Genomic DNA, 12,053 nt, shown 5'->3' with positions numbered 1-12,053 from the left:
GATGGATACTACATGGTATCTAGTATAGCCAGATACAGAGAATTCATAGTTCACATGCATACCGTAGCCCCTTTAGTTTCGTGAGGATTGCTTCCCTGCTGTGTTTTAGCACAAGCAAGTATTGTACTTTTTCTTATATCATGCCAAAGGAACGTCAGAGTGAAATCGGGTTGATGTTTATTTGGCAACAGAAAGTGGAGGTGTGGCTTGTGTTTTGGCTGCAAGCAAGCGGGCCCTGCTCCACATACTGGATGAGGATGATGATGAAGATGAAATCTCTGATTCAGAATGATGGTCCCTTTGTGACTTAATGCATGTGGGATTTCTGACTGAAGCTTTTTGGCTAGTCTTAATTTATACCTGTCAAGTGCATTTTCTGCTAGGCGGGCCCGGAGAGAAAAAATGGAGTAAAAGATAGCCATTTATCTATTGAGTTTGATAGAATCGACCGAAATATGCTACCCATGGCTTTTATCTATTGGTAACTGTCTTCATTGCCGCGAGCTCTGAGACCCACTCAATAGTGCCGAGCTTTTGCTTCATCTGTATATGTTTATTATTTTCATGTGTAAGAGAACTAAATGTTTGGTTCTGATTATTTATACTTTCGGTTGAATGGCTCATGCAGTGTATTTGATTAAAGAACTCTGCATTTGAATGTTGAAATTTCTCTCCTAAGATTGATTTGGTCCTCCGTGTGTTATTATTAAGCGATGCGTCCAATCCGATGCATAAAATACATTCTTGTGTGGAACATGAGTAGCCAAATATATAGCTTTAAGGTGGCATTACAGAATATAGGCTATATTCCAATCTCAGAGATTGAATCCTCAAACAAATAGTAGGTTTAAGATTATGAGATTACATCTTGGCGTCTTCAATGTGTTCTTCCCCTATGCAAGTGCAGAAATAGCGACATCGTTACCAATAAAATAAGCGATTGTTATTAAGTCCACTGCCAGTGCACACCCTATACTGAATTTTTAAATTCCACAAGGCGTTTTACACAAGCTCGTTCTGGAGAAATGAGAACCGAGAAAACAGGGGAAGACCAGGATAATAAGTACGAATAGAAAATGGAGAAACCTTCTCTTCATTGGAAATGTATTGAAGACGATTTGCGTCTTCCCACTAAACACCTTTGGCTTAACCCTCAACTTATAGCCGTTTAATAGTCTTGCAAAATTTAGTTCTGCTACTTTCCCAGCGATAATAGAACTAATTATCATTTGAAACTCAACATCACTAGTAACCTGTCAGTCTGAATGATTAGCATCATAATTTAACAGACGAAAAGTAGTTTTACTGCCTACAGATAGCAGCAAACGAGCGAGGCTGAATACATAGGACTCAATGGACGTGGTCGCAGTTCCAGATGCATAATAAGCACAGAATCAAAGTACACTCTTAGTGAATATGCATTGCACTCCTTGCATGTGAAATATCAGAGAACTTTTGAAAAAAGGTGTTAAGATAACTGAAGTAGGGAGAGACTTTCCGATGAAAAAGTTAGTCTCCTAGGAAGGCGTTCAACAAAGCTGTACTATACACTAACGAATAGCTTAATGTAAGCATCTTCATCTGGTGCGTAATCAGGCCAAGAACTCCACAAATTGTCATTTGAAACATTTGTATGAAAATCTTTAGTCGCGTGATTGCCTTCAAGATGAGCAAGTGAGCTACTAGATGGGAAGCTTGATGTTGAGGCACAGGGTGGTTCAGAGGGGAGGACATTCTCAGTTACTCTACAGTCCATGTGGCTCGAAGAATCCGTCATTTGGCTACGCATGGCATCCTGTGAAATGATATCAGGGGACTGTGTTGGCAATCCGCAAGTAGTAATACCATTATTTCCTGGAGAAAAGAGACCATTCGAGCGGTCTGCAAATATGGGCTGACATGCAGCGGGAGGAGCATTTTCATCGATGGGACACCCCATGGCATTTCCAAAATTGGGATTTTGTGACTGTCCTGACAATGTTGAAGCAGTTGCACTACTGTACTGTCCTGGAGAAAGAATTAGGACATTAATATGGTCAGTGAACTAGGCAGACATGAGCGCAGGTCAACGATCTTATAAAAAAAAAACTCCAGAAAGAATGATTATGAGCTTTTAGTGTTATGATATCACGGAAAATGTTATTAATTTTTTTCCCTATCCTACATATCTCTTTAATTTTTCTCTCACTGGTCTCTTTTATCTTTAAGTGCTTCAATTTCTCACTAGAAGTTTAACTAACCGACCTTCTTTTCTAATATGATCTTCCAGTCACCATTGGATAAAAATGCACATATAAACAAGTTGCCTTGTACTTATTACATCTTTTTATATCTACCTAGTGATAACAATATCTTGTCAATATCCACTTAGCATAGCATCACCTAGGTGAAGGTGTTTGTCAGTATTAGCTATTCAAAGTGTGGAAACAGTTGACATCCCTTGAAGCCAATGAGACACTTTTGGATGTTTGACACACAATATTAGTGCAGGGGTTAGCTATTGAAAAGGGAAAACACGTGCATGCATACATACATACATACATGGCCAAATGGATAGAGTGTATTGAATGAGCCTTAATATTTCTTTTCGTGTATAATTAGCATTAACTATTGACCATTCTCCACATTGCATCTCCTTATAGGTCTCTTTGATACTTCAATTCTCAAATCTTTCATGTCCAAATTGAAGTTGCATCTCCTAAATTGAACCCTGATAAAATGAACTCCTTGATTATTGCCCTTTTTGCCTCTGCATTGATAATCTATTGAATTACTTCTTTTGGTAGTGACCTGCAATAAAACTATTTTTATGCACTCCAGTTGCATCTAGAGACACAAGCCTAGCTTGCAAATGGGAATCCTCCACATGTAACTTCTTGTCAGATGCAAGTTCAATTGAAAGGTAGCCGAACATATACACATCTTCATAGTACGTGGATCCCTGTTCATAAGGAACTGGAACGCCTTGGTTTTATTTGATAAAGCTCCACAATCAAGTTGAAAGTCCTATTTTCATCATTATTTCACAGGCCAAATCCTTGTATGTGCTTATAGGGAGACAGTTTTGTGCTTTAGAGCATGTACCTTCAGCAGTGACGCCCCCATTTGTCAGAGGAGCTTCCAGATTAACTGGAGCAGGGAAGATTGCTGCAGCCATAGAACCTTGAACTGGGGTGAGATTCTCAATTTGTCCTTCATAGACTTGAGATGGAAAAGATGTTGAGCTTTTCTTCTGCATTGAACCAGAAAAGGTCTCACCACTGAACTCGTAAACATCACTCAAGTTAGCCAAGGCCTTTTTCACGATTGTATCTCCATGTTCCTGAAAGAAAAACACTCATATCGTTCAAGCTGGACCAATGGAAGTATTTATCTCCGCTATAGAAGGTACATGCTCCGACTTCAAGCAACAATTTCCTTTTTCAGCGAGTTTTGTTGCATTCCAATGGATGAACTTGTGTTCAGAGTTAAGTATGCAAGTGCAACGCAGAGAAAGAAGAATAAAGACATTGAAAGAAGCTCAATTCACTTCATGCCTATCGCTGCCCATTTCTCCACAACATAAAGGTCAAGTGCTTGAATGACGTAATGGACCTCTGAGTTAAGATGAAAAGTTGATTGAGAAAGGACAGAGATAAAATACGCATCAACATGTACTGTGCAAATTAATTGAGATCTTTGCAACGTGAATGTGTTAATTGTCATGGATGACGGCAAATCAACTGCTGAAAATGCTCTCTACAGAAGGCCACTTGGCTTTACAAGGTCATCATCCTCAACTTTGCATTGCAAAGAGCGAAAGCTAAAAATCACCAGCATCTACATATTCTTTTTGTTTTCTCCACAGGCACTTCCCATTACTTTTACTGACAAATAAAAAAACAAAGTATCTAGATGTCCAACCAACTACTCTTTCCAATTTCAGTATCTCTTGTCAATTCCAACACCTGTTAAGCCACACAGCTAGCGGTAAACAGTAAATTACTGATTATATAGATAATATTAGACAAATTATATGAATTCAACATGATGGTGTGTAGTGCATGAACTGGCTTGAAAAAATTCAGTAGGAACTTCTTGGTTACTTACCTTCTCTTGGGCAGTAAGTTGATGAGTAGCAAAATATACCATGTCTTTGATCAGACCAATCAGTTGCTTATTAGTGTTGAATACAGCACCATGCTTCCTCATGCCATCAGAATAGTACAAATAAAGTTTCTGATCTATTTTGCAAGTCTTTGCATGATCTACAAGCATATCCCACTTCTTCGGTATGATGCTCTTTCCGAGAATCTATGATGAATGAACACACAAGACTTACATACTTGGTAGTCAATCAAACCCTGGTTGAGAATCATTGACTAAGTGCTCACCTTTCTCAGTTTCTCAGAGTCAATAAACAGTTGCAGCAGAAAGTCCTCCACTTTGTGTATTCCTGCTTCACATAGTTTTTTGTGAAGTTTCCCATCTTTGGCGATCTTCTCCAACCTCCAGATATCATCGTCAGATGCAGGTGGATAATGTTTCTTGTATGCTGTAAAATGAAGAGAACATTTATAGTAAGGTCTCGGACACTATTAGATTAATAAGTAGAAGCAAACTTCTAAGAGGCATGCAAACTCTCTCCTAAAACTGATCCGCATGTCGACATCTGCCAATTACAAAGAAGCTGATGATCTCTTTCTCTTATTTATCAGAATTTTGTTTGAGATGTAAAGCTTGGGAAGAAATGATGCTCTCTATAAAACTATCGAAGACTATGGATGTCCCAAGCCATGAAGGACCTACATTCTCCTCTATGTTCCCTGACAACAAAGGCTTCTGTTTTTGCTTGTTGGATTCGTGCGTTCCCACAATAACCTGAGGCCACCTTAAGCCCTATCCTGAAACTTTTACTCCTATTCCAGCTGGAATTGTCAGTAAACATGAGATTTCCCAGCTTCCCAACACCTCCTTTGAGCGTCACTAAGAGATCTCCAATCAAAAGTGGCCTCTTTCCTTCACGTTGTTTAACCATGCGGTTCTCAAACTCTTCTTGGGTCCAGTTATCCTCATCGTCTTTGTTAAAGTCACCTTCAAGCACGACGACGTCCAACTTAATAGAGGATTCCGGGCCTGATGTAACAACTTCCCTGGTATTCGCATCGATCAAGTCAACATAAATGTCTCCTCCCCCATCTCCTTCTAGTTTGTTTGCGTATATAGAGGAAGTGACATTTGTTCGAAGTTGAAGCTGTAAGTTTCTCACATCATTCCTTCCCGTAGAGTTAGCATTAGCCCGCATTCTCTCCAGAAAACAACCATTAGAAATAGAAACTGGGAAAATTGAAAAAGAAATGACAAAGAGAGACAAACCATCCAACATCTCCCTTGGACAGGTTTTACAGCCGAGAAAACTAGAAGGATAAATAGACCCGTTGTCTCACTTGTTTAATTATGCAAATTTTAAAAATTTAAATAAAATAAAGGGAAAAAGCCACGAAAAATCCGAACTTTACCCAGTGACACATTTACCCCAAACTTTTTTTGTGACGTGAAAACCCCAAACTTTCAAAATCGTGACACATTTACCCCATCAAGGGCATTTTTGTCTTTTATTCTGTTTTTTCCTTTTTCTTTTTTTCTTCTTCTTCCTCCGCCGGCCATGGTGGAGCCGGCGGAGGAAGCCGGCGCCCGCGACCTCGCCGGCGCCGGGCGAGGACGGCCTCGCCGATCCGCGGGCGGGGACACCCTCGCGCGACGCGAGGGCCGGCCTCGCCCGACGCAGCGAGGGCGGCCCTCGCCGGCGTCGGGCGAGGACGAGCGAGGACGGCCCTCGCCAGTCCGGTGAGGGCAGGGACACCCTCGCCGACGCAGCGAGGGCCGCCTCGCCCGACGCCGCGAGGGCCGCCAAGCTCGAGGCCGCGAGGGTGACCTCGCCCGACGCCGGCAAGGGCAGCCCTCGCCGGACGCCGGCTTCCCTTCGGCCAGCCGGCGGAGGGAAGAGAGAAGGAAAAAATTTAAAAGTAAAAAAATTTTAAAAAATTTTAAAATGAAAAGACCAAAATGCCCTAATTTTGGGGTAAATGTGTCACATAACGAAAGTTTAGGATTTTTCGTGTCACAAAAAAGTTTGGGGTAAAATGTCACGGTTGGCAAAGTTTGGGGTTTTTCACGTCAAAAAAAGTTTGGCAGTAAATGTGTCACTTTGGGCAAAGTTCGGTTTTTCGTGGCTTTTTCCCTAAAATAAAAATAAAATGCTCCGCTGCTCACAAGCTACAAAAATTCTGTTCTAAATTGAGCATTGACAGTTGGTGCACGACCGAGTCACTGTGGCCTGACACTTGCTGAGCTCAGACTGCCTGCTTAGGGTGGTAGTGGTAGGTTGGACCATTATTCCCCAAAAGATCAACAATGCATAACCTGTCAACCCTGCACAGAAAGCCTTTCTCAATGGCGTCACGGGCGAAATGTATTCATACCTTGCAAGGTGGGGAGAGTGAATGATTGCAAGCTCCACTGCTTCCTTCTGTTCAAAAACACCAACAGCAGAATTGCCAAAGTTGGAGATATCAAAAAATTGAAGCAGAAGGGACACGACTGAGACAAAGTGGTAATTTTATACCCTGTTTATCTTACCAGTTTCTGAACAGTATCCTCTATTGAGTGCATCCGTTGTTGTATATTTTCAACAGCATGCCCAGTGCAACTACACCATATCAATTAAACTGTGAACAACTGCTGTCTAGTGGACTTATTCGTAACAAATAAAGTTTTTCTCAATGGCGTCACAGGGGAAATGTATTCGTACCTTGCAAGGTGGGGAGAGTGAATGATTGCATCCTTCTGTTCAAAAACACCAACAGCAGGATAGCCAAAGTTGGAGACATCAAAAAATTGAAGCAGAAGGGACACGACTGAGACAAGGTGGTAATTTTATACTCTGTTTATCTTACCAGTTCCTGAACAGTATCTTCTATTGAGTGCACCCGTTGTGCTATATCTTCAACAGCATGCCCAGTGCAACTACAACATGTAAATTACACCGTGATCAACTGCTGTCCAGTGGACTTATTTGTAACAAATAGAGAATTATCCATATGTAATATATTAGTTACTACTTCAAAAGAATTTTAGACCTCATTACAGTATAATAACATAGATACTAAACTCATTAAAAAAAAAAAGTCAACATGAAAATGGAATACGTATTTATCCAGTACATTTATAAAAGAAGCCAGTAAAGTTAATTAGCAGCTATCTACAAATGCACCGGTTTTTCAGTGATTAACAAAAACCGTATCCATAGGTATTCCACTTTGGCTAACAGAATCATGGATTGATGGCATATGATAATCTGATGATATTTTTAGTTGGTAAGACAATACACATGGAAATTCTACTAGAGGAATCATTTGCAGATAGAAAACTGCCAATGAACCACAGATATATATTCACCTACGACATTCGGCCGCGTGAGATTTGGCACACTCCAGCTCTTCTCTGACCTGTCCAGCAAAGAGCAATAGCAAAGAATTACATTGCAAGAATCATCCATCACATAGCCATCACATTCAAGTTCCACATCGAAGAGGTATCTTCATTGTCCTCCTTCTACAAGCAAATTGATGTTGACTGCATTTCCAAGATTCAAGGCGACATATATGTCCAGAGCACTTCATCGGAAATTTGCATCTTTTTGTGACCCATACTGTCCAAAACAACATGAAAAGCCTAAAGCATGTTCTTAGGGCAACTGCTTCACAGTAAAAGCCTAGAACATTCAGGTCATTTTTACGACATGTCCAGGGCACTTCATTGAAAATTTGCATCTTTTCGTGACCCATACTGTCCAAAACAACATGAAAAGCCTAAAGCATGTTCTTAGGACGATTTGCTTCACAGTAAAACCCTTATGAAACAGTATTCAGTGGTTACTTCTCAGTTCTCACCACGTTATAGACTGACGTGGCATATACTTTTGTACTGAAGGCCAATAAAAAATCAACACGTGTGCATGACCTGATAGGTAAAATAAAAGAAAATCAAAATTAAACTTATGTGATTTCTCTCTCATCTTCCTCCTACTCCACCGTCACCTCCTTCATTCGGTCACCGGTGGAGTTGCCGGCGCTGCGTCAAGCCAATGGCTCCTGTTCATCGAACGAGCTGTCGCTCGCGGCCTTTCATCCAAAGAGCACCGCCGCTTCCATAGTATGAAACATCCTCTGTTTTTCATCTTTTGAATAGAATAAAGCTTGCCGGGGGGAAGAGAGAACCATTCCTTGAGCTTGAGAGTGACACCCATGGCTCAAGGAATAAAGCGTGAGAGTGGATCGATGTTGGGTTGAGTTTGGATCGAGAGAGGAGGTTGAATCTGAGATGAGATGGTGAGGATCCGGAGGAACTCGTTGATCTTCCATCTCCGTGACGAGCCCAGATCTCCGAGGCCATGGCCTGTCGATGGAAGGCCATGAGTGACGACGGTACTCTGTGGATGGAAGGTCTCGAGGGATGACGCCGGTGACAAGCAGTAGTGGTCGAATGAAGGAGGTGGCGGCAAATAGAGACGCGCCGGTGACGCAGCATTGGCGACTCTGCCGGTGATTGAATGACGGAGACGGCGGTAGACGGAGGAGAAAGATGGGAGAGAAAAAACAGAAGTTAAATTTTGATTTTTTTACCTGCCAGGTCATGGACACATGTCAATTTCTTAGGCTGACTTTTTTGTTTCTAGGAATAATTTTGAAACAGTGTTTGATAAAATTTTTATTTTCAGGAATAAATTTTCATTTTTTAGTTTTCTAAAATAGATTTGGAACATTTCTTACCTTTACCAAAAAAAAAAAGATTTGGAACATACAAAAAGAATAAAAAATTGTTAATTATTGTTTCGAGAACAAATCTAAGAATCAAAATCAACTCTCCTTCTTCATTTTTCTCTTATTCTTCTTCATTGATCGCCATTTCGCGATTGTCATCCACCGCCATCGCCGACAACCGATCCAACAAGCTCATCAAGCTAGGGCGAGGTTTGGCGAGCTCGTCGAAGGCAAGCTTAGTCACCAGCGAGGCCAAGCCTCGTCGAGGTTGGGCAAGCCTTGTGACGGCCCCGGCGAGGCTCGGCCAATGAGGGCCGACCTTGTCAAGGGCCGGTGACTCCGATGAGGTTGTTGGCCTTTGCACAAGAAGAAGAAGAAGAAAAAGAAGAAGAAGAAGAGTAGGAGAAAAAAGAAATGAAAAAGAAATGAAAAAATGTAAATAAAAAGATTATTTAAAAATTTAAAAAAATTGATTTGGAATGGAATCAATGAGCACGGTACAAAAAATCAGAAATTTTTTACAGTTATCAAACGGCTTAAAACATTTAGAAATCATTCTTGGGAATATAATAAAAATAATCATTACTAATTAGAATCTGTTTCTCTAAAATGTAATAGTTACCAAACGCGCCTTTATTGGCTTTCATACAAAAATATATGCCGCGTCAACATATGACGCTGCTGACGTGGTACTGTTAACGTGGTGAGAACTAATCTCTGAATACTTTCTCCTAACGGCTTCTAATTGAAGAGATCGGGAATTGAGATATAATAAGGAATGTATTTTGCATGTCCAAGTTGGCTACTTGATTCATCTTACCACACTCCGCACTTCATCCTTCGTCAAAAGGTAACGCAGCACGAGATTTGTCTCAGACCCAATCCGTGCTTCCCTGCATGAAGATCAACACAAAAGTACAAGCGAGATAGGATATTTTAGACACCAGGATAGCAGAGTAAGCTGAAAATGATAACAGCTCCCTTGCTTGGCAAATGATTCTGGCAGAATTCAGTTCGAATAAGGTGGAAGTACTGCAATCGGCCAATGCAAAATCACAAAACAGATTCGACACGACAACATTCGAGGTCTTTAATACTTCATGTTAAAGCAACAGCACAAACCCACAAAGAAAGCCGAACGAAAGCGATTTAGATCGGTCACGAGGCAAAACCTTCTCGATTTCTCATTTCAAGAATCTTCAATTCAAGAACCTTTCATTGAATCCCTCTCAAGTAAAGCTAAAACTAACACGATTATCAAACAATGAATCAAGCATTGAAACATCATGGTCTTGAGCAGGACCTTAAAAGGCTCTGACCATCAGAAAAAGTCTGGGTAAAGGGCGGAGCTCCCTCGAAAAAGATAAGCCCCCATGGGGAACCCCAGCCACAATCCCCTTCGGGGGATTGGGACCCCGCCTGGATCCAAGCGGGCTTCCCCCCTTGAAACACAGGGGGCGCGCAGCGCAGGAAATGAAGGGTCTCAGCCCAAACGGGCTGAGGTGGCTGGCTGGCCATGAGGCAAAACCTTCTCGATTTCTCATTTCAAGAATCTTCAATTCAAGAACCCTTCATTGAATCCCCCTCAAGTAAAGCTAAAACTAACACGATCCTCAAACGATGAATCAAGCATTGAAACATTACGATGGAGGAGTGAGCTTACTCGATTGGAGGCAAGCAGGGCCTCTTGGGTTGACTTGGTTGACCCGAAGAAGAGGAGGGCAAAGGGGGTGTTTGGTTGGGCATTCCCAAAGCCCCTTTGACCCCCAAAGCCCATTTGGGAAAAATATTAGTGTTTGGCAAATTTTTTGGAAGCCCCTTTGCCCAAGTATCAGCATTCGGAATGCTCAATGCCCAATGCTGGGGAGGGGCAGCATTGGGCATTCGGCATTTGGGAAATGCCACGCTACTGTTCATCATTTTTCCTTGTGGTCGTCTTCTTCTTCTTCTTCTTGTCTTCTTCTTCGTCTTTCCGGCCACCAAGCTTCCGGCAGCCACCGCCTCTACCGCCTGAGGGTCGCGCGTCGCCGGTGACCATCGTCTGGGGGTGCCGCAACGCGCGACCCAGCGGGGCGCGGACCTCGGGCGGCGCGGACCTCGGGCGGCGTCGGCGGTTCCGAGCGAACCAGGCGACGCCGCGCCGAGGTCCGCGTCGCCCGAGGTCGCACGGACCTCGGGGCGGCGTCGCCGGGTTCCGCGCGACCTCAGCCGCCAGATTCGGGCGGTCCGGAGGCCGATCCGGCCGCCGGACAGCCAGATCTGGGCCTTTGCGCCCAGCGCCGAGGTCGCGGCGACGGCGTCGCCTGAGGTCGCGCCGCGCACCGCCTGGGTCCGCGCGACCTCAGGCCGCCAGATCTGGCGGTCCGGAGGCCAGATCCGGCCGCCGGACGGCCAGATCTCGCTCTCGCGCTCCAGGCGCCCCGAGGTCGCGCGCCGCACCGCTCGGGTCCGCGCGACCTCGAGCCGCAGATCTCGCAGTCCGGGGAGGCGTGATCCGCCGCCGGACGGCGGATCCGCCTCGCACCCCAGGGCGCTGAGGTCGCGGCGACGGCGTCGCCTGAGGTCGTGACCTCAGGCGACCGGACGGCCAGATCTGGCCGTCCGGCATCGCCGGCCGCCGGATTTGATTTTTAGATTTTTTAAAAAAGAAAATTGAAAGCAAAAGCTCATTTGGAATAAAATTTGCCAAACGGTATTTTCGCACAAGCAACTTTTCAATGCGTAATTTGCCAAACGGCCGAGCATTCCGAAAACCCCTTTATCCTAAAGATATTTGCATTTGGCCAAAGACATTCCCCAAAAGCCGAACCAAACGGGCCCAAAGATCTCTTTGGCATGGACATGGTTCTCCCTTTTCTTTTGTGGAGCTTAACGAGAATTAAGAGAATGCCTGGTGTCTGGTTGCTTTAGAATGCAGCAGAGAAAATCAGACAAGACAGTTTACCAGCGAATTCACTCTTTTATAACCATCGGAGGGCGTTTGTTTTCGTAATGTCGGCAGTACATAAATTTTCGGCGAAATGTGACTTCCACATAAGTCACATTTCCTCGAAAGTTGGCGGCTTAATTTTCGGCGAAATGTGACTTCCATTAGAGTTCTTTTTCTTTTCTTTTATTTTTAATTTTCTCCTATTTTAGCAATTTGCCACCGCACCTTATAAAATTGGATGTACTTTTAAAAAAAAAAAAAAATCTTGGACAAGTGACCCATAAGTCTTAAAATTTATCGTAAAAGAACAATTGAGTCATAAA

At 43.2% G+C, this 12,053-nt stretch overlaps 1 protein-coding gene across 1 annotated transcript; it reads right to left on the bottom strand.

The window, feature by feature from the left end:
- Positions 1-1,307: 1,307 nt before the first annotated feature.
- Positions 1,308-5,443, bottom strand: LOC120293487 (calmodulin-binding protein 60 D-like). The gene is made up of 5 exons (XM_039312896.1): positions 4,789-5,443; positions 4,374-4,534; positions 4,090-4,293; positions 3,085-3,322; positions 1,308-2,007 (listed from the first exon to the last, which is right to left on the bottom strand). The coding sequence occupies exons 1-5, from the start codon at positions 5,363-5,365 to the stop codon at positions 1,544-1,546; spliced, it is 1,644 nt and encodes a 547-aa protein (XP_039168830.1). The 5' UTR covers positions 5,366-5,443; the 3' UTR covers positions 1,308-1,543.
- Between the last annotated feature and the right edge of the window lie 6,610 nt (positions 5,444-12,053).

This window comes from Eucalyptus grandis, chromosome 5, assembly GCF_016545825.1.
Source record: "Eucalyptus grandis isolate ANBG69807.140 chromosome 5, ASM1654582v1, whole genome shotgun sequence".
In the NCBI taxonomy this organism is placed as follows: Eukaryota; Viridiplantae; Streptophyta; class Magnoliopsida; order Myrtales; family Myrtaceae; genus Eucalyptus; species Eucalyptus grandis.
The sequence above is the reverse complement of the archived record's forward strand: the minus strand, read 5'-3'. Positions and strand labels throughout refer to the sequence as shown.

Bases quoted from the DNA above. Each gene is read 5' to 3' on its own strand.
- LOC120293487 (XM_039312896.1), bottom strand. From the start codon at position 5,365: ATGTTGGATGGTTTGTCTCTCTTTGTCATTTCTTTTTCAATTTTCCCA. The intron at 4,294-4,373 runs GTGAGCACTTAG...CATTCATCATAG, and splicing joins ACTCTGAGAAACTGAGAAAG to ATTCTCGGAAAGAGCATCAT. The intron at 3,323-4,089 runs GTAAGTAACCAA...TTTTTCTTTCAG, and splicing joins AACTTACTGCCCAAGAGAAG to GAACATGGAGATACAATCGT.